The sequence below is a fragment of the Pipistrellus kuhlii genome, unplaced genomic scaffold (genome assembly GCF_014108245.1).
Source record: "Pipistrellus kuhlii isolate mPipKuh1 unplaced genomic scaffold, mPipKuh1.p scaffold_m20_p_8, whole genome shotgun sequence".
Classification (NCBI taxonomy): domain Eukaryota; kingdom Metazoa; phylum Chordata; class Mammalia; order Chiroptera; family Vespertilionidae; genus Pipistrellus; species Pipistrellus kuhlii.
In genome coordinates, this window is record NW_023425584.1 from 66,501,067 (window position 1) to 66,520,268 (window position 19,202).

General features: G+C 39.1%; 1 protein-coding gene across 2 annotated transcripts in view; it reads left to right on the plus strand.

Annotated features, from left to right (window-relative positions):
• The first annotated feature begins 211 nt into the window (after positions 1 to 211).
• The window catches only part of PINX1 (PIN2 (TERF1) interacting telomerase inhibitor 1), a 72,620-nt gene continuing 53,629 nt past the window's right edge, over positions 212 to 19,202 (plus strand). Inside the window, exons 1-6 of one of the 2 annotated variants that reach the window (XM_036423500.2) lie at positions 213 to 375; positions 3,942 to 4,051; positions 5,769 to 5,861; positions 7,623 to 7,701; positions 11,416 to 11,508; positions 17,594 to 17,670. In XM_036423500.2, coding sequence (XP_036279393.1) covers positions 357 to 375; positions 3,942 to 4,051; positions 5,769 to 5,861; positions 7,623 to 7,701; positions 11,416 to 11,508; positions 17,594 to 17,670 — 471 coding nt within the window. In that variant the 5' untranslated portion in view covers positions 213 to 356. Of the gene's footprint in view, positions 376 to 3,941; positions 4,052 to 5,768; positions 5,862 to 7,622; positions 7,702 to 11,415; positions 11,509 to 17,593; positions 17,671 to 19,202 lie in introns of both variants that reach the window. The other variant, XM_045576325.1, reaches the window with a different exon arrangement.

Consider the following 19,202-nt stretch of genomic DNA (forward strand, 5'->3'; position numbering starts at 1 on the left):
TGCCAAACGCTCTTATGAAGGCTTTACGTATATCCAACCATTTATCGAATAGTACAGGAAATGGCTTAAGCTAAGGAATCGATACTCCTCTGGGCACCTCTTTACATCCATAGATCTCTGACCTCTCCCCACCTACCGCCGCGCCCCGCCCACCAGAGCCCCGCCCACTCAAGCCCCGCCCACTCGCCTCCGCGTGTGGAGAAGCCTGTCGCGCTTCGCTGACGTCACCAGCGCGCGCCCTCGCCGCCGCCGGTCTCTGATCACGCGTCGGTTTGTCCCAACTTCTCTGCTATTAGGCTGCCCCGCGACTCCAGTTGCTCCGGCCCGGACGCCCGCGTCGGCACAGGCTCTGCGACATGTCGATGCTGGCTGAGCGTGAGTGTTGGGCACGGAGGCCCGGCCTGGGCGCGAGGGGAGAGGTCCAGGTGACATGCCGGACCCGACCCGGTAGCAGGGTCTGCGAGTCGCTGGGAAGCCGGGTTCGGTTCGCCCTGCCCGCCGCGGAGACTTGCCAGCCCAGCCTCCTCCACAAGTTAGAGCTGCGGGTCTGCTAGTGAGAGAGACCGCGGGGGTCACCCTCAGAGCAGGGCACGCGCGCGGGGGTTTGAATGAGCACCAGGTCACGGATCGTGGGGTCCCGAACTGGCCCTTTTCACTTCCCTGAACCTCAGCTTCCTCGGGTTAGAAAGAGGTTAAGCCGGCAGAATCTCCTTCGACTTCAACGTCCCTTTCTCGACTTTGTATGCAACCCAGAAATTGAAAAGCAAGCAGATTAGAAGCATCAAAGGCAGGAAGTAGCGTTGTTGTTTTTTTTTTCTTTTAGGAGGTACAAGGCTAAATAATAAGACTTTGGCGGTTTTAACTTTGCTGGAATTAGCACTCTTCCACGAGTGTTACAGAGATGCCTCATCCTGCCTCTGTTTGCCTTTGCCACTTACTGTCACTTTGTGAAATTCACTAATTTCCTTTCTGGAGCGGCTGCGGAACTTCTGTATGGCACCTGCAGCTACGGTTACCTGCCACCAGAGGGCAGTGGTGCTGTGGGCATAACTTTGGAAGTACGTAGTGAGCCTAGATCTGAAATGGTTTACTTAATAGACCAACAGCAACTACTCTGAGATTTTGTGAAATAAATGCTGTCAGCCTTCTTTTAACTTAGGGGATGGAGGGCTGTGAGCACAAAACCAAGTGGATTAGGCTCCACTCCAGTTTTCACAGGAACAGGAATTAAGGTTCAGAGGAAAATTATTCACCCCACCCCAAGTCAGTGAGCTAGAAATGGGACAAAATTGACCTAGCTGTCTCTATCTTTACGTTGCTGCGACTAGGACCAGCAGTTTTCTACTACTTCGAAATAGGACTCAAAGAATTTAATATGTTTTAGATGGTCGGCTTAGAGCCTAGATCTCTGAGGTCTCTTCTGGTTTTAATATTCTTTGGTGCGTGCTTAATTCAGTAGGAAATAGGGGACATTGGCCCTGGCTCTGCTAATTCATTTGTGTCTCTTTCCGTGATTAGTTTCTGTGTGGTATTTAAAAACTTCATTTATTATCTTTATCACTAGGTTGTCTTAAAAAAATCAATGAGATGGTGAATGTGGAAATAGTTCGAAGTATGAAGTGGTATACAGGTGTAAAGTCTCTATCTGTAGACATCACTAATTACAATTGCATAATTTTTAAGGGAATATTTTTAGTTCTCTCCACACCGTACCTCCACATGTTCTTCCTGAGTCCATTTGAAAGATTGCATGTTTCTAGATATTTATTCACTTTGTCCATATTGTCCAATTTGTTGGCATATAGTTGTTCATAATGTTTTCTTATGATCATATGTTTTCTTATTCTTTGTAATTTCTTTGGTGTCAGTTATTTCTCCTCTTTAATTTTTGATTTTATTTGGGTGCTCTCTTTTTACCTTGATGTGTCTGGGTAAAGTTTTGTCAATATTGTTTATCTTTTCAAAGAAACAGCTTTTGGTTTTATTGATCTTTGCTTTTTTTTAAGTCTCTACATCATCTATTTCCACTCTAATTTTTATTATTTGTATTCACTTTGGGCTTTACTTATTACTTTTCTTTTTAAAATATATTTTTATTGATTTCTGAGAGGAAAGGAGAGGGAGAGAAAAATAGAAACATTAATGATGAGACAGAATCATTGGTTGGCTGCCTCTTGCATGCCTTCTACTGGGGATTGAGCCCACAACCTGGGCATGTGCCTTGTCCTGGAATCAAACTATGACCTCCTGGTTCATAGGTCAATGCTCAACCACTGAGCCACACTGATTGGGCAATTTATTGTTATTTTTCTAGTTCCTTTAGGTATAAAGTTACATTGTTTACTTGAGATTTTTCTTGTTTCTTGAGGTAGATCTGTATGGCTATGAATTTTCCTTTTAGGACTGCTGTCACTGTGTCCCATAGGTTTTGGGTTGTTATGTTTTTATTTTCATTTGTCTTAAGTTAACTTGATTTTTTTCCCTTGATCACATTGTTGACCCATTCATTGTTTAGTAATCTTTTATTTAACTTCCATATGTTGTTCAGTTATTTTCTTGTAATTGATTTCTAATTTCACACCATTGTGATAGAAGAAGATGTTGATACAATTTCAGTCTTCTTAAATTTATTGAGACTTGTTTTGTGTCCTAATGTGATCTATCCTAGAAAATGTTCCATGGGTTCTCGAAAAGAATATATAGTCTGCTGCATTGGGGTGAAATGCTCTGAAAATATCAGTTAAATCCATCTGATTTAAAAGACTTAGTGCCCAGGGTATTTGTTGGGGGCTGGTCACCTAATCAGCCTCTGCCTGGCATGTACCAAAATTCCAGGCTCTCTGAAGGGGTGCAGGTATTTGGCATAAACCATATTGTTTGTGTAAACAGTTAGACATAGTGAGCACTCATTTTTGAGAATGGTAGGAAGCTTTCTGAAACCCGAATTCCCAGCTAAGGGCCAGCCTTGTATACAAGATATGGAATAAGCCCTGACCAATTTGACTCCGTGCATAGAGCGTCGGCCTGCGGACTGAAAGGTCCCAGGTTAGATTCTGGTCAAGGGCATGTACCTTGGTTGCGGGCTCATCCCTAGTAGTGGGTGTGTAGGAGGCAGCTGTTCGATGTTTCTCTCTCATCGATGTTTCTAACTCTCTATCCTCTCCCTTCCTCTCTGTAAAAACTCAGTAAAATATATATATATTTTTAAAGACTCTCCTCCCTTCCCTTCCTTTCCCCTCCCCTCATTCATTCACATGTTTATTGAGTGCCTATTGTAGAAATTTATAGTCATTGGAATCATATGACTTTGGAGCATTTCAGTGAGAAGGGAAGGTATCGTTAGTATCTGTAGATCACCTCTGTGGAGGGCACAGTTGACTGTTGTATGTCTTGGACTAAGAATATGAGCTTTGATGTCAGTGGGAACTTTGTTTGGATAAAGGCCCTGGATTTTGCTTGGGGACATGAGGCACATTTCTGTCTCTAAGCCTCAGATTTTCTCATCTATGGAGATAAGAATATCTACCTTCACTGAGTATCGTGAAAATGGAATGTAACGTGGGGAGCATTCGGCACATAATGTATGGCAACAAAAGCGGCAGTGACCGCGGCTGCTGCTGGTGCATCATAGATTGTTGCCTTTAGCTGACTGTGGAAGGCCCAACTGATGGTATGTCTAGGTATTTCGATTTGTGACCTTTGGAGTGAATATCTTCTTTTTTGTCTTAGAAGGTCAGTTTGTATGTTGGGAGTATACAGTTATTGGGGAAATCAGGGTAACGACCCAATCTGATACTGAATCTGGTACCTCTATCTAATAAAACATAATGTATGTTACATTTTATGCAAGTATGTGTGTATGTATTAGGTATGTGAATATTTGTGTGGTATTTCCCAGGTTTGAAAGGTAAGTTGCTAAGGAGATACTTTGTCATTTTCAGGTCGGCGGAAGCAGAAGTGGGCTTTGGATCCAAGAAATACCAGGTGGAGTAACGATGATTCCAAGTTTGGCCAGAGGATGCTGGAGAAGATGGGGTGGTCTAAAGGAAAGGTATTTCGGAGAAGAACATAAAAATATCAGATCTATGCAGAGAGATTACAAGTCAGGAGAATGCATTTTTCTTAGGAGACTGAGAAAAATTTATGTTTTGGATCAATAAGTGATTTTGGAGAAATAACTATAGTGATCTAGTGATGATAAAGTTAGAATTGAACATAAATGTTAGCTCTTTTTATCATTTAAACTGTATGATTAGCATCTTTTAATTAGTTACATTTTGAATATACTTAACCATCAGAGTTTTATGTTGCTAAGAGTAATACTTTATTTCCCTTCATAACTAGACTACACATTTTCTACTGTTTCTCACATTCCAGTTATTCCTGACTCAAATAGGACTTCTACTGATCTCTCTACACTCAAATGGCCTTGTCAAGGTCTTTCATGATCTTATTGCCAAATCCAGTGGGCCCTCCTTTGTCCTCACGTTAGTTAATCACTTAGCAGCATTGGACATATTTGACTACTTCCTTCTTGAAATACTTCTGTGTTGACTCCCACAGTACTGCTTTCTCTCTCTCTCAATCTCAATCTCCCCCCCTCCCCCCTGCTTCTATCTCACCAGCCACTCCAGTCGGTGACTGCCTCTTCCTCCTCCAGACTATTGAGCTGCGGAGCCCCGGGTCCTTTTCTGTACTCTGCTCAGGCAAGCTCACTTATGCCTGCCTATGCTTGAAAAGCTGAGGTTATCTACCTGTTAACTTTTCTGTATCTAGTCCAGATCTGTCCTCTGAGCCCAGGTTTATAAATGAATCAGCCTGCTTGACATTTCCACTGCAGTAGGCATCTCAAGTTTATACCTTTTATTAGGAAACCCTTGATCTCCCAGATCTTTTTCTTCTCAACTTTCCCCATTTTTGCAAATGGCACTTATTTATTCAAGCAAGAAACCTAGGAGTCAGACTTGGTTCCTGCATCTCTCACTTCAGCGCCCCAGTCATTATTCCTCTCTCCAGGGCATCCTCCTGGTCCAGTCACCGACATTGCTTGCTCTGATCACCATCCCACCCTGTCTCCTGCTTCCCTGCCTCCTTTCTTTTCCTCCTCCTCGGGGCCATACGACAGCCAGAATGAGCTTTTAAAATACAGAAATTAGATCATGTCATTCAGTTGCTTAAAAGTTCAGTGGTTTCCCACTGTTTTAAAGGATAAGATCCAAATTTCTACCATAATTTCCAAGGTCTGTGAGCTCTAGCCCTTCATATCATCTTATTTCCTCTTCATTCACTGAGCTGAAGCTAGCCTGCTGGTGCCTTTTAGTTCTGCAGTGTACTCTCTGGGACGCCTTACCAAGGAGTGTTTATACAGGGACCTGGTATCCATTTCTCCCCGCTTCTCGGTGTTGTTCTGTATAATTAGTTAATGGGCAGAGCCACAGACTCATAAGACTTCCGATGGGCTTCTAATATTTTTGTGGCAGAACTCTGATTTGGAGCATTAAATAAAGCATGTTCTCCATAGTGTTTCCCTGGTCCTTAAATTAGGTCTCAGGTTGAAAAGTTAGTATTCATTATTTTAAGTGCATTTTACTTTTTGGATAATAGCCATATCTTATGAGAATCCATTGCACTGTCTTCTTTTTGAGGGCACAGTAGTGCCCTGCTCCTAGATGTTTACTAATGAATGGCATGGGGGGTGATGGAAGATAGAGATAATCACTCTAAATCTGATTTAAAAAGCTAATTCTTTTTGTGTTTATTCTCCACAGGGTTTAGGGGCTCAAGAACAAGGAGCCACAGAACATATTAAAGTTCAAGTTAAAAATAACAACCTGGGACTTGGAGCCACGATCAATAATGAAGTGAGCAACAGTATGCCTGCTGGAGGTTTTTCTTGCATAATTGACTTTAATATATATTGTACATTTTAACCTGATCAGATTGATCAGTTTTTAACTATTCAAGTGTGTATCCTCCTTGTTTTGGTTAAGTACGTCCATGGCTGAGCTGGTTCTTTATCATGTGTCCTGCCTGCTTGCTCTGCCTTATTGTCTTCGCGGGGTTCTGTACTTGCATATGAGTAAGAGATGCAAACTAGTTTTATGGCTTAACTTTGCAAAACGTATTCTTTTTATAGAAATACTCATTTCAGGACAGACAAGAAGTTTTACTTTTACCTGTGTTTTAATATTAGCTTATATTATTAAAAGTTGCTGACATTTAGTTTCAAAAAGAAATTAAATGATTCTCCTGCAAGAAAGTGATACTCTTTTCCTGTACCATTCTCTGTTTCTGACTGTTAGTTGATAGCAGTTAAATTTATTCACATTTCCTCTTAAACACTGACACTTCGTAAATGTGACATTATAGTTAAAAATTAATGGCCTATCCCAGTGGTTGGCAAACTGCGGCTTGCGAGCCACATGTGGCTCTTTGGCCCCTTGAGTGTGGCTCTTCCACAAAATACCATGTGCGGATATGCATGTACAGTGCGATTGAAACTTCTTGGCCCATGCACAGAAGTTGATTTTCGGCTCTCAAAAGAAATTTCAATCATTGTACTGTTGATATTTGGCTTTGTTAACTAATGAGTTTGCCAACCACTGGCCTATCCAGTCATCATGCTTTTTATTTTCAGTATTACTTGCTTTAGACAAGTCTAACCTGAAATCTTTGTTCTTAATTATTTTTTAAGTCTTTTATCATTTTCAATATTCTTAAATTTTTACAACCAACAGAATCTGGTAGAAAATCTGGAGAATTTCATTAGGTAAACTGAATTATTTTGATTAGTTTAGCAGCATTGAGTAGTAGACTAGATCAGCTAAATTTTTTGGACTAACAACTAAAATTTTAAAAGTCTATAGAGGGAGTTTATATAAAGTTGATTTTGAAGGTAGTTGTTGAGAGATATACAGATGTACTAAATTTTTAGAAGAAGCATTGCCCAGTAAACCTGTTTAATATGATTTAACTTTAAGCAGTCTTAAAATAGTGTGTATGAGGCAAATTCCTCCATTGATACCTTGCTTCCCACTGGTTTAGATGGTTTTGGAAATGTTCATTCTCTCTTAAAGCCAGGTCCTCTTTGTTATAATGAACTCACTAGCTTGTCACCTTACATGTGGGTGCTGATTGGTTCATGGAACTTGGAGTCCTCTCTCCTCCATCCTCCAGTGTTATTTTGTAAAATGGGGTCCATGCCAGCAAATAGAATTGGGCAAAATATTTAAAGTTCAAATGAGCAAAGAAGGGAGTCCCCAAGTTCATGATTGCATTTTTCCTTTACTTACGTGATTTAAACTTCGTGAAAAAAATTTATTTTGCTTTCTTTTAATATTTAGTATATAGGTTGCCTGCTGATTATTTGACTATAAATTGACTATAAGTTATGCACATTTGAAATCAGGACTGACATTTCCAAGGAGCCCATTTTTAATACTAAAATAAATACATTTCATTTCAAATTTGCATTATATTTTTCAAATTTACAAATATCTTGGTGAAACATTTAAAAATTCACGTTAATCATCAGATTTTCTTGATTCCAAAATATCTCTTATCTCAACCCAGGTAGATAAAATATAGACTTTTCCTCTAATGATTTTTTTTGTTTGTTTCAGGACAACTGGATTGCTCATCAGGATGATTTTAACCAGCTTCTGGCTCAACTGAACACTTGTCATGGACCAGAAACACCAGGTATGGGAAATCTTTGCCCTGTTATCCATTAGATTTATAAGATATAACCTCTCAAATTAAAACATTCTTACCAAATATGTTTACTCTAAGCATCACATACCTAAAAGGTAATTTATTGAAGCAATTAGAAGCAGTCTTTCCTGTGTATATTTTGATAGTGCTTTCATTGCATGTAAAAAGGCAACATTTCTGACTTAAGAGCTTGAGATGGCAAGATAAATCCACTCAGTTTACAACCCCAAATAGTAAAATGATTTTTCCAGGGCTTCTTGAATGTGACTGAAAACATTTTAAAAATACAAAGCAAGAAATATCAATTGAAACCATAAATTAGCAGCCAGCAAAGGCTTAATAGAAAAGCCTGTTTGTGTGTGTGTGTGTGTTTTGATTCTACTTAATTAAACTTTTATCTTTTAATGTATTAAGGTATTAATATCTGTCTGCCTTATTTTTCCCAATCTACTTCTGAGATTTATCCCTGATGTATTATCAAAGTTCTGTTGGTGAAATGTTTAAAGTGACCCAAAAAACTCTATTATTTGTCAGGAAGGTAGTAAATGTATGACAGATTCCAAGCAGTGGCACCTTGTCCTTGGGCAGTCCCATCCACAGGTTCACCTTTGCAGGCTGATTCTTTTTTTTTTTTCCTGACTAAGACATAGAAATATCTTGAATCATTGGCTGCAGGAGAGTTACCAATCTGTAGGTTAAGTTCCACTTCGAGACCACTAGAGGGTGCAGGGACTGAGCTTTGGTGGCCTGCTTCTTATTTAGCTCAGTTCAAACCAGTAGGCCTTCAACTGCCAGTATTGAAAAGTCTTTGGAATATTCCTTTAAGAAAAACTCTGTTTAAGGAGTGGACCTGGAGAGCTAATAGATTATTTTTCTGCCAGGTCACCTTTCATAAATACGTATCTTTATTCAAGTGAATTTTTGGTCAGAGTAAAGCTGAAATTAACTGTATTAAAGCTGAAAAGTAGATGATACAGTATAACCCAAAACCTCTTTTTTTATAATAAATATTTTTACTTCCTTAAGATTACTTACCAAATCCATATAATTTGCCTTTCAGTTAAACAGAAATTCCATACTGTCCTCTTCATAGGATCTTGCAAACATTCTGGAAATAACCCTTATCTTCTTGTGGGACAGAAAGATCAATATACGTATTCTTTAAAATTTTATTTTTAAAAAGTTATCTTAGTTACTCTCTATCTGACTCAACTTAGCCTTTTCGTAGACTTAATTTCATGGTTTTAGGAAAAGTTTGTTACTTCCATCAGATATTTTGTTCCTTATGATTTTTTTAATACGTGTTATTGATTTTTTTTACAGAGAGGAAGGGAGAAGGATAGAGTTAGAAACATTGATGAGAGAGAAACATCGATCAGCTGCTTCTCATACTCCCTACTGGGTATGTGCAAGCAACCAAGCACATGCCCTTGACTGGAATCGAACCTGGAACGCTTGAGTCCGCAGGATGATGCTCTATCCACTGAGCTAAACTGGTTAGGGTTGTTCCTTATGATTTTAAACTGGTATGCTGATAACCTGCCATCCACAAAGGTGTGGTTTAGGACAGGGATCTTCAGATTATTTTGCTCACATATCCTCTAAGGGAATTTTGAAAAGCTATACACCCTAGCTCATATTTATAAAAACATCTATAATGTTTTTAATCATAGCTTCAAATTGTTGCAAATTGTAATTTCTGTCCTATTGGGAAATATAGGCAATAAAAAAACCACATTACGTTAGTCCCAAATATATTCAGTAGGTAAATACCAGAGCAATTTGATATTGTCATCTATTTAGAAATATATAAATAAGTCCTTAATAGTCAGAAATATTATATTTCATAGTTCCTTTTCTTCTGAAATAATGTTTTGGTTGTATATACCCCATAGTATTTTATGTTAACACTAGAGGCCTGGTGCACAAAATTCATGCATGGCGTGCAGGGTCCCCTCAGCCCAGCCTGCATTCTCTCCAGTCCAGGACCCCTTGGGGGATGTTCGACTGCCAGTTTAGGTCTAATCCCCTAGATTCCTGGATCAGGCCTAAATAGGCAGTAGAACATCCCTCTCACAATCCTGGACTGCTGGCTCTTAATCACGCACCTGCCTGCCCGCCTGTTCGTCTCCAACTGTCCCTACTGCTGGCCTGGTTGCCCCCAAATGCCTCCCCTGCCGGCCTGGTCCCCTTTCACAGCTCCACTGCCAACCTGGTTGTCCCACACAGCCCTGCTTTTTCAGTCATTTGGTCGTCCCTCATTAACCCCCCCAGCTGGCCTGGTAGTAGGAAGCCATCTTGTGAGGGTGTGAGAGTTAATTTGCATATTACTTCTTTATTATATAGGATATTTTTTGCTTAAACTTTTAAAAATTCTTCATCCTATCATACTTCTCTGCCACAAAACAAATGCATATACCTTTTTTGATTTATTTCTAATAACCTCAAGGCTTTAAGTATAATATTTTTCCTTTGGATTAAGTTGTTATTTTAATTAGTATATTATAATTGCTAAAACCAGGAAATATGTCATAAATTTTGATAAGTAATTATTGGGACAGTAAAATCTTTTTGGAAGTGTATCTCTCGGTGAGATAGATTGGTGTGTGGGGATGGGCTGCTTTCGCTGCTTTGATGCTTCCCTGACATTAGTACTTTGGCTTGTTCCTATTTATCTTTGCCTTTCTTTTGTAAACTGGGTGGAGGGCATGTGGGAGAAGTGGAGGAGAAGCAAACTGAGGCATCCACTCCGAATCAGAGCAGTTTTAGGGAAGAGTGCATGTGGACAAATAGAAGCCGATTCCCCAGAGGTCTGTCCTTGCCCAGATATGCTTTGGGAAATCTGTGTACTGGGAAGATGGAGAAGATAGAATCCCAGTAATTCTTACATCCTCCAAAATGGGAGAGCAGCTCTGCTAGGGACACAGTGTAGTGGTTAAGAATGCACACTCACTCGTATCTGCCTGTATTTGAACCCCATTGTAGCCCCCTCCTAGATGTGCCTCATTTTAACCCAGTGTGTGTGTGTTTCTGTGCAGTTTTAGCACATGTATAGATTCATATGGCCACTGCCACAATCAAGGTAGAGGGTTGTTTCATCACTACAAAAGAGCTGCCTCATGCTGCCTCTGTATTCAAACGCATCTTCCACCTCTCTGACCTCTAACACCCTACGTTCATCTCTGTCTCCTGGAAACCATTCATTAGTTCCCCCTCTTATTAGTTTTGTCATTTCAAGAATGTTATATAAATTTAATCATATTGTATGTAGATTGACCTTTTTCACTAACCATATTGCCCTTGAGGTTCATCCAAGATGCTGTGTGTATCAAATAGCTTATTGCTCTTTATCGCGGTGTAGTATTCCAAAATAAGGGTATCCCAGAATTTGCTCAGCCATTCACCCACTGGAGGAACTTTGGGTTATATCCAGTATTTCATTATTATGAATAAGGCTATCATGTACTTTGGTATATAGATTTTAGTCATTTCCTCAAAGACTAAACATTTCTGGAAAATAGCCTTGCTTGATTCATAGTATACAGTTTAAGATGAATTTCTAATCATTTGGTTAGAATTCAATAATAAGTGATAGAGTTTCCAAAGATTTTATTTAAATAAGATCATGTCACTGTTAGAGAACACAGGAGAATGGATTACAGAGTTTAATGTAATGCTTTTTTAATTTTTTTTATTTTTAAGACTCCTCAGACAACAAGGAGAAGAAATCTTTCAGCCTTGAAGAAAAGTCCAAAGTTTCCAAAAACCGTGTTCATTATAAGAAATTCACAAAAGGTAAAATTAATCATTTCTTTATTTATTTGTTATTGATATCTCTGTGTTCCCAGTGGGTTTCTTAAAACAGTTTTAGCTCTTTGCCAACATTGTGTCTTGTTTCCGTTCAAAATGGGGAATTATGGATAGGCTGCCTGGGTGGATCTAAAGCGGTGCTCAAGTTTCAGTATTTATTGTTAGTCTACTGGGGATCTGGTTAGAGTGCATCAGATTCATTAGCTCTGAGGTGGGGCAAAGCTGGAAGTCAACTTGCTATTTAGAGGCAAAAGGGGATTTTTAAATGGCTAGGCCAGGAAATAATTTTAATTAATTGCTCAACATTTTTAGTTACATTTTCTTGTTTTTCAGAGTTTAATGCTGGTGTTGAATAGTTCCTAACATTTTTTAATTTAGAGAATTAGGTTCTGTAATGAGATCTCCAGTATGAGAAATCTCACTTCCCAGTTGATCTTTATATTATCCCACATCTTTTCTTCATTTCATGGAGTGTTAACATGGGCATCCCTTTGTCACTGCGAAGATAGTGTTAGAAAACATGTTTGAGAACTGGGTGGTAAATCCTTTCTTCCTTCATCACACCTCGCCACTCCCCAGTAGTCAATTGTGCATGCCATTGTCCTCTTTAACCACTAGGTGGCGGTCGTGTATTGTAAGAAACAATTTGAGACCTCATCTACTCCCCAAATGTTTTTCCAGAAAACAGTATTCTGCATTAAGTGCACTTTTCAGGCAGAGAAGCCTATTTACTGCATAATATACTTAAAGTATTAAATATGATGATAATATATGTTGTAATATCCAGTCACAATTTGATGGTTCTTTTATGGGAAATTGGATATACACACCCATCTCTTTGCTTCAGTCTTGTTGACATGACTGGGAATTCCCTAATTCCTAGAACCTGCCTGAATAGCAGTGGGAGCTGAAATTCCCACCTATTTAAACTACTAATGGTGGTTCTCACTGGGGCACAGAACCCCAAAAGACAGGAATGAGATTGTTGTAAATGAGAGCCCATGGCAGAGCTGAATGGAGTGGGGAACTGACTAGCTTCAGGAATGTGTGCAAGGAGACCCTGGTGCTTCCTTCTGGCCCGTCCCAGTGGGTGTGGTTTGTATGGCTCTTCCTGTCATCCCTCTTTCTCTCAGGCTAGAACCTCTGTGGTTTTTCTCCATGGCTTCCGATCAGGGTTTCTCTCTACCCCGACCTGCTGTAGGACAGAAGACAGGCCTTGCTGACACTTCAGTCCTTTTGAGGAGAGGCTGAAGGTCAGTTCATGCCCAAGCCCTTAAATGTCCCTCCTTTTCTCATTAGACTCTATAGGAAAAAAAGAGATACAGCAGAAGAGTACTGAGCAAATTTGTGTCATTAAAAGTGTGCCTGTATCTTTTGGACGGTATGGCATCCTTTTAAGCTTTCACTTTTGCAAGTAAAATCTTCTAATTTTCTTTTAGTATCCGACTACATGCATGAGTTCATCTGAAGCATTTGCTGAAGCCAGGATAAACCTCATTAATCTACTTTAATCTAATGGGTGCCCGGAGTATCTGCTTTCTATTTCTCTATTTCTGGTTAAGCCACTCCCTTGCCAGGTGACCCTGTGAACCTTTGTGGTGTGTTGTGCCTTCATTCTTTCTCTTTTAAGATGAGGTGTGCCTCCTTATTAGCCTTGCTTGGAGAGGCGGGGACATTGGTATGCAGGGAAGAGAGTTCCAGGTATATTGTGAGAAAGTAGAGGAGACTGAGTGAGAACACAGAAATGCAGATTGGGAATAAGTAGAAAGATGGGAGAAGGATGCAGAAATCCAAGTAGTGAAGAAGACAACTTTTTCCTATCCATCTTAACAATATACAGGGAAAGATTATTTTAAAGTTCTTTATTTGCATAAAATAAATTTGTTCTTGAAGAGACACTATTGTCACTGGATATGAATGATAAACTGTTTCATCTAAGGTAGGCTGTCTTAGGTCACAGGAAACCTGGTGCTGGCTGTCACTCTCTCAGACAAATTCCTTAACCACCTTCCTTCTTTCAGACTCAGTTTCCTCTTTTGTAAAGTAAAGATTTTTAAGACGTTATTATATATTTAAAATAGGTTCTGTTTTATGACTTACTAGTAATGATCCCATTGTATGGAACTTTTGATTGTTCAGCATTATGGATAATAAGGATTTTAGCCTGTGGTTATGCTCATAATGAAAGTAATTGACTGATTAGATGAAGATGGTTCGTATTGTACAATAGCTTTGTCTGTGGTCCAGGAAATTAAAACATGGAAAAGTGGCATTTTATTTAGCTTAGTGTGAAGAGTGAAGATAAAGGTTTTATTTTAGTAAGATTACAGTAGCAAATAGCATTATAAAATTTGCTATTGCATCAGTATTGGCAACCATTTTAGTTTTGATACATTATTTCTTTCTCTAGTCCCAAGTTTATAATTTTAATTTGAAATAATTTATTAAATAATTTAAAAAGTTAATTTCTTCCATATTTATTTAAAAGCTTAACTTCAGCATGGTTTCTTTTAATTTGAAAATAGTTTGTTAATGACATATCTGCAGAGAGGAAAATTTATAAATAGGGAAATATCAGTTTCTATAAAACCATTTTTTATACACAGTGAGCAGTTGTTGAGAGAGCATTGCTTTATTACCTCTCCCCGCTACCCCCCCCCACGTTGTGCAATGGGTGGATAAAAAGTTGCTTATTAAACTATAGTGTACAACTTTATCATGGTAATTTACTCAGAGTTCTTATCCCTGTGACTATCTGTAGTATTTGTGGATTTTTGCTTTTTAGATAAGGAAACTGTATGTCCTACACAGGTTCTGGTAGTTGTTTTGCTGGTCTGGAAACACAAACTGTGGTACATCTAGCATGGTTAACTCCTCCCCGCCTCCTCCAATTAGACTCTGCTAGTAATGGGCCTTATGTTTCCTCTTCTGATTTTTTTTACATTTAAATATAAGGTAGCACCATCTCAAAAAATTCTGACTCTCTATTCATTCACTTTCTGCTCTGATTCTTTCCTATTTCCTGGTTTCTGACATTATCCTTTCAGGGAAGTTGCCATAATCTCTGTCCTAGGCTTGTCAGTCTCAGGTGTTTTCATTTAAAAACCACCAAAAAAATCCAAAATATAATATTGTTTGTTTTAGTCTTCTTGATTGGGAAATTCATATGAATTTACTAAGCAAGTGAAACTACCTTCGTGCCCTTTAATTTTTTATTAAAATCAACCTATTTCTCAAACCTGCATTTTTTACCCTTGCCCCTTTGCTCTGAGTAGTAAAACTTAGGTTTTTTGCATCTCAGTTATAATACAGTGCTATAATACAATTTTCTCTTTAGAACTTGGGTTCTATGTGACTTCTGCCCTTAAACTGAAAGGCTCCAAATCTCTGTGATTCTTAAGTTTTAGGTGTTTGTTTATTGTTGTTGTTTTTTTCATGGTGTCCTTTGCTTCCCATGTGAACTTCTTGATGTTGTACATGTATCTACCAATAGCAGTAACATTCCTCCCTTCCAACTTATTACTCTGATAAGATTGGAAAACCTGATACTCATGATTATTAGGAAAACAGCTAAAATGATCATAAAGTGCTTTTTCATCGGCTCATCCTTTCATGGACCTTTGTTACATCATCTTGGCCACTGGGAGCTCTGTTTCCTGGTTCTTGAAACATTATGGCCAATTGAAGATTGATAGATATGTGAACCAAATCCAGACAGATAACATATTTCCTAGTCTGTTCAATTTCTGATTACCATTTTCTCTAAGATCTATGCTTAGCAGCAGTATTTCCTGTGATTTGACTGTCATTCAGAACTGAGACCAAGAAGCTTTTATACTCTTTTTTTAATATGAATATTTTGCTCGGGTGGTGTAGTTTAGTGGTTGAACATCAGCCTGTGATCCAGGAGATCACAGTTCGATTCCTGGTCAGGGCACATGCCCAGGTTACAGGTTCGATCCCCGGTGTGGGGTGTGCAGGAGGCAGCCAGTCAGTGATTCTCTCTCATCATTGGTGTTTCTATCTCTCATTCCCTCTCCCTTCCTTTCTGAAATCAATAAAAATATATATTTTTAAATATGTATATTTTATTTAAAGGTGGCCATAAATTTATATTATTTATAACTATTCAATCAGGACTGTTAACTAATAACTATTTCAATATTGCTTCCATCTTCCATTTTTATCTACCTTAAAGTTCCTTCCCTCGGCCTTTGACCCTTAATTCTTCTCTGTGTTTTGTTTTCCAGATTAAGTCCAGAGCAAAGCCTGTAACAATCCTGGTTTCTACATTTTCTTAAGTGAACTTTGCTAAAGGATAAAAATGTCTGATACAAGACCCAATCACCAACACTGTAGAAATACTTGCACCTTCATTGGTACAGCTCACTGTCTCTCCCAGCCGGGCACTTTTCCCTTCCATTTTGAGATTTGCTTTTCATCTCTGTGGGGCCATACTGTTTCATCCTGTTTTAAAATTGTAATCTTGCATGTACCCTCTTTTCCCGAATCCTTCCAGCATTCCTTAGTTGCATTGCTATGAAAGAGATCTTTATTTGCATTTTTTTTTTCAAGTATCTGTTCCAATTCAGAAGATAGTTTACAATAGATGACCAGCACATATTTTGAACTAAGGACAACTCCTTTTCCTGAAATAGAAACTGCCACCCTGAATCTGCTGTGCTTATGCTATGACAAAGATAAGAATAGATCTCTAGACCTACTGAGGGTTTGTCCACCTCTCACCTCCACGGCCGATTTTATTCCCCCCTCTTCTGGTTAATTTTCTGAGTTCCTATCTGGATGTGCTTCGTTTTGTTCTAAAGTTGGTTTCCTTTGGGGTGTTTTGTCTGGGTTCTACTAAATAATCTCTCAGAACCAGGAAGCCTTCCTCTCTAGCTCCGCAGGAAAGGAGAGAGCAGCGTAGAACCACAGAGGAGCATGTTCTTCCGGATGGGAACAGGTCGTACTGACTGGACCGTTGAAATTGCTGCCTATGAAACTGGTTTTGGCACCTGGCTTTGCATTAATCGAAGGGTGTTTTGTTTTTTTAATTTCGTGGAGTCACTGAGCAATATCATATTTGAATGCCCCAGTGATAGTCAGTGAACCAGAACCTTCTGGGTCATGACATTACTTTGCCAAGTCAGTTTTGCTACAGGAAACCAGCAAGTGAGTCTGACAGTGGAACTCGGGCTTCCAGCTCAAAATGAAAATTCCTGTGTCTAACCAAGAGCCTACTCCCCCAGAACCTTAAGACTTACATGCAAGCAGTTACATTTTAAAAGGCATTTACCTGAACTTGACAAATGGGAATAGATTTGGTCGACTGCTCACAGAGTATTTTTGGTAGAAGTGGAAATTCCAAAAAGTGAATTTTAAATTACTTGGTTTGTGGTTTGAAGTTAAGTTAGAGTTTAGCGATTTTAAGAAGAATCATTTGGCTACATTTTGTGAGAAGCCATTTAATTTCCTGCTTTTATTGTTTATCCTATTATTTAAAGGTGGTATAGCAAACTCTTTCACCCTCATCCAAGACTTTTTATTTGCATTTATTCTTTTTAAATGTTCAGTTATTCAGTAACTATTGAGCAGTGTGTTCTTATTCATATGTGCATGTACGGTTTTGAAGTTCTCTATTCAGCTACATTTTCTAATCTGCATTTCATGATCCTATATAAGTAGCTCGTGTCTCCTTGAAGTCAATAAGAACTATTTTATACATGAGGGATCCAGACACAGAAATAGCACCTTGAAGGTGTGCCAGCAGTGGAGCTGGCTTTAGAATTTAGTTCTCCTCTCAGTTCCACGCTCTTAGTTATTTCCACCATTAAGAGAATGTCAGCAGTCCCAGTTCTCAAACATTTATTTGATTTTAAGTTATTTTGAAATTTCATGTTATTAGTTAATGAAAGAATTGTCATCTGTGCAGGGGAGATGGAAGTCAGTAGTTTACAGAATGGTTTCTTTTTAAAAACTCATTTTGCTTTCAGAAGTTCCACAGCTCACGTTCATGCTCTGTCTGGTAGAAAGATTGGTGTGACTCAAAGGCACCGTGTTGTTTTTCCAGGGAAGGATCTATCATCCCGGAGCAGCACAGATCTGGACTGCGTTTTTGGAAAAAGACAGAGTAAGAAGACTCCTGAGGTATTAAGCTACCGTATAGCTGATATGTTCTATTTCCAGTTTGATTTTCAACTGTGTATAGAACTGTTTATTATGAAGAGTAGTTTTCAGACAAAGTTACAAAAAAAAAAACAAACCCACAACACCTTTTAGAGGCTTCTAACAAAGGCTAAATGTGAGCGTCCTTAACAGTTGGTAGACAGTATGTTTTATAAGGAATCTCTAAAAGGAATGTGTGTTTTCTGGGTTTTATTGTTGTTGTATGAGCACTAGACTAAACTCAGGGATGAATCCTATGGCTGATTTATTCAAGGGGAAAGTATATCTCTCCCGTCTGCAGGAGAGAGAGGTCACATGCAGTGATTTTGTTTGCTTTGCTCAGACTGCATCTCTCTATTTGGGAATATGGCCTGGGGAGGAAGAACATCACATGTGAACTACAGTTCTGGTCTGTTCCATTTTAAAAGATCTTGAAATGGTGTTGGATCAGCATTGAGTCTGAAAGGGATTTAGATGCAGTATTTTTTCCGCTGCATAATATGTTTGTTTCAGAATTAGAAGATAAGAATAGGGTGACTGAACTATACTTTAAACTGGATGAATCTATAACTCATAACCCTATTAAATTAGGTTGTGCAATATAGCACAACATTTTTGGGGGACCAGTTTCAGCTGTGAGAAACAGCCCTGGATGTAGTTGGGCTGTCAGTATTAGAATTCTTAAAATATAATTTTTTTTTAGAGATAATGGGATTACAATATTTAAAATTGATGTTGTCTGCAAAAGTCTGGAGTATATGGTTGCTATTGCTATTACTTGGCTGATCTAGTATGACATACTTATATTCCTATACTAGAAGCCCAGTACACGAAATTAATGGACTTGGGGGTCCCTCAACCGGTTTTGTGCCCTCTTCAGTCCGGGAGCCCTTGAGGGATGTCCACTGCCAGCTTAGGCCTGTTCCCTAGAGTCAGACAGCCTTAGTGCTGCCATGTAGGTGGTAGAGGCTCCCACCACTGCCACCTCGCTTTCCAGCCATGAGCCTGGCTTCTGGCTGAGTAGCGCTTCTCCTGTGGGGGCACACTGACCACTAGGGGGCAGCTCCTGTGTTGAGCATCTGCCCCCTGGTGGTCAGTGCTCATCATAGTGACTGGTTATTCTGCCATTTGGTCGATTTGCATATTAGCCTTTTATTATATAGGATTGGTTCTTAGCCAAGGCCCTTGTGACTATAAAATAAAAAAGTCTTGTTTCATTTATTTCTCATATTTCTCCAGACTGACAAATTTCCCTTTATGATAGTTATTTGTTTCTTAATATTATTTTCAGACTTTGGAATGACCAGTTATTAGAAATTTTGGGACTACATTTTTAGTCTTTTAGCACTTTTCTGACCTTATACCTTTAGCAGTGAGGACAGAGGAAGCAGGCCCCAGAAAGGAAACCTAGGCCACACAGCTTGCCGAGGGGTGGTGCCTGTAGGTCGGCTGAGTCATGCCAAAGGCAGGTGGGTTTTTAGGGAGGAGGTGTTCTGATATCAGGTCATGCTGGA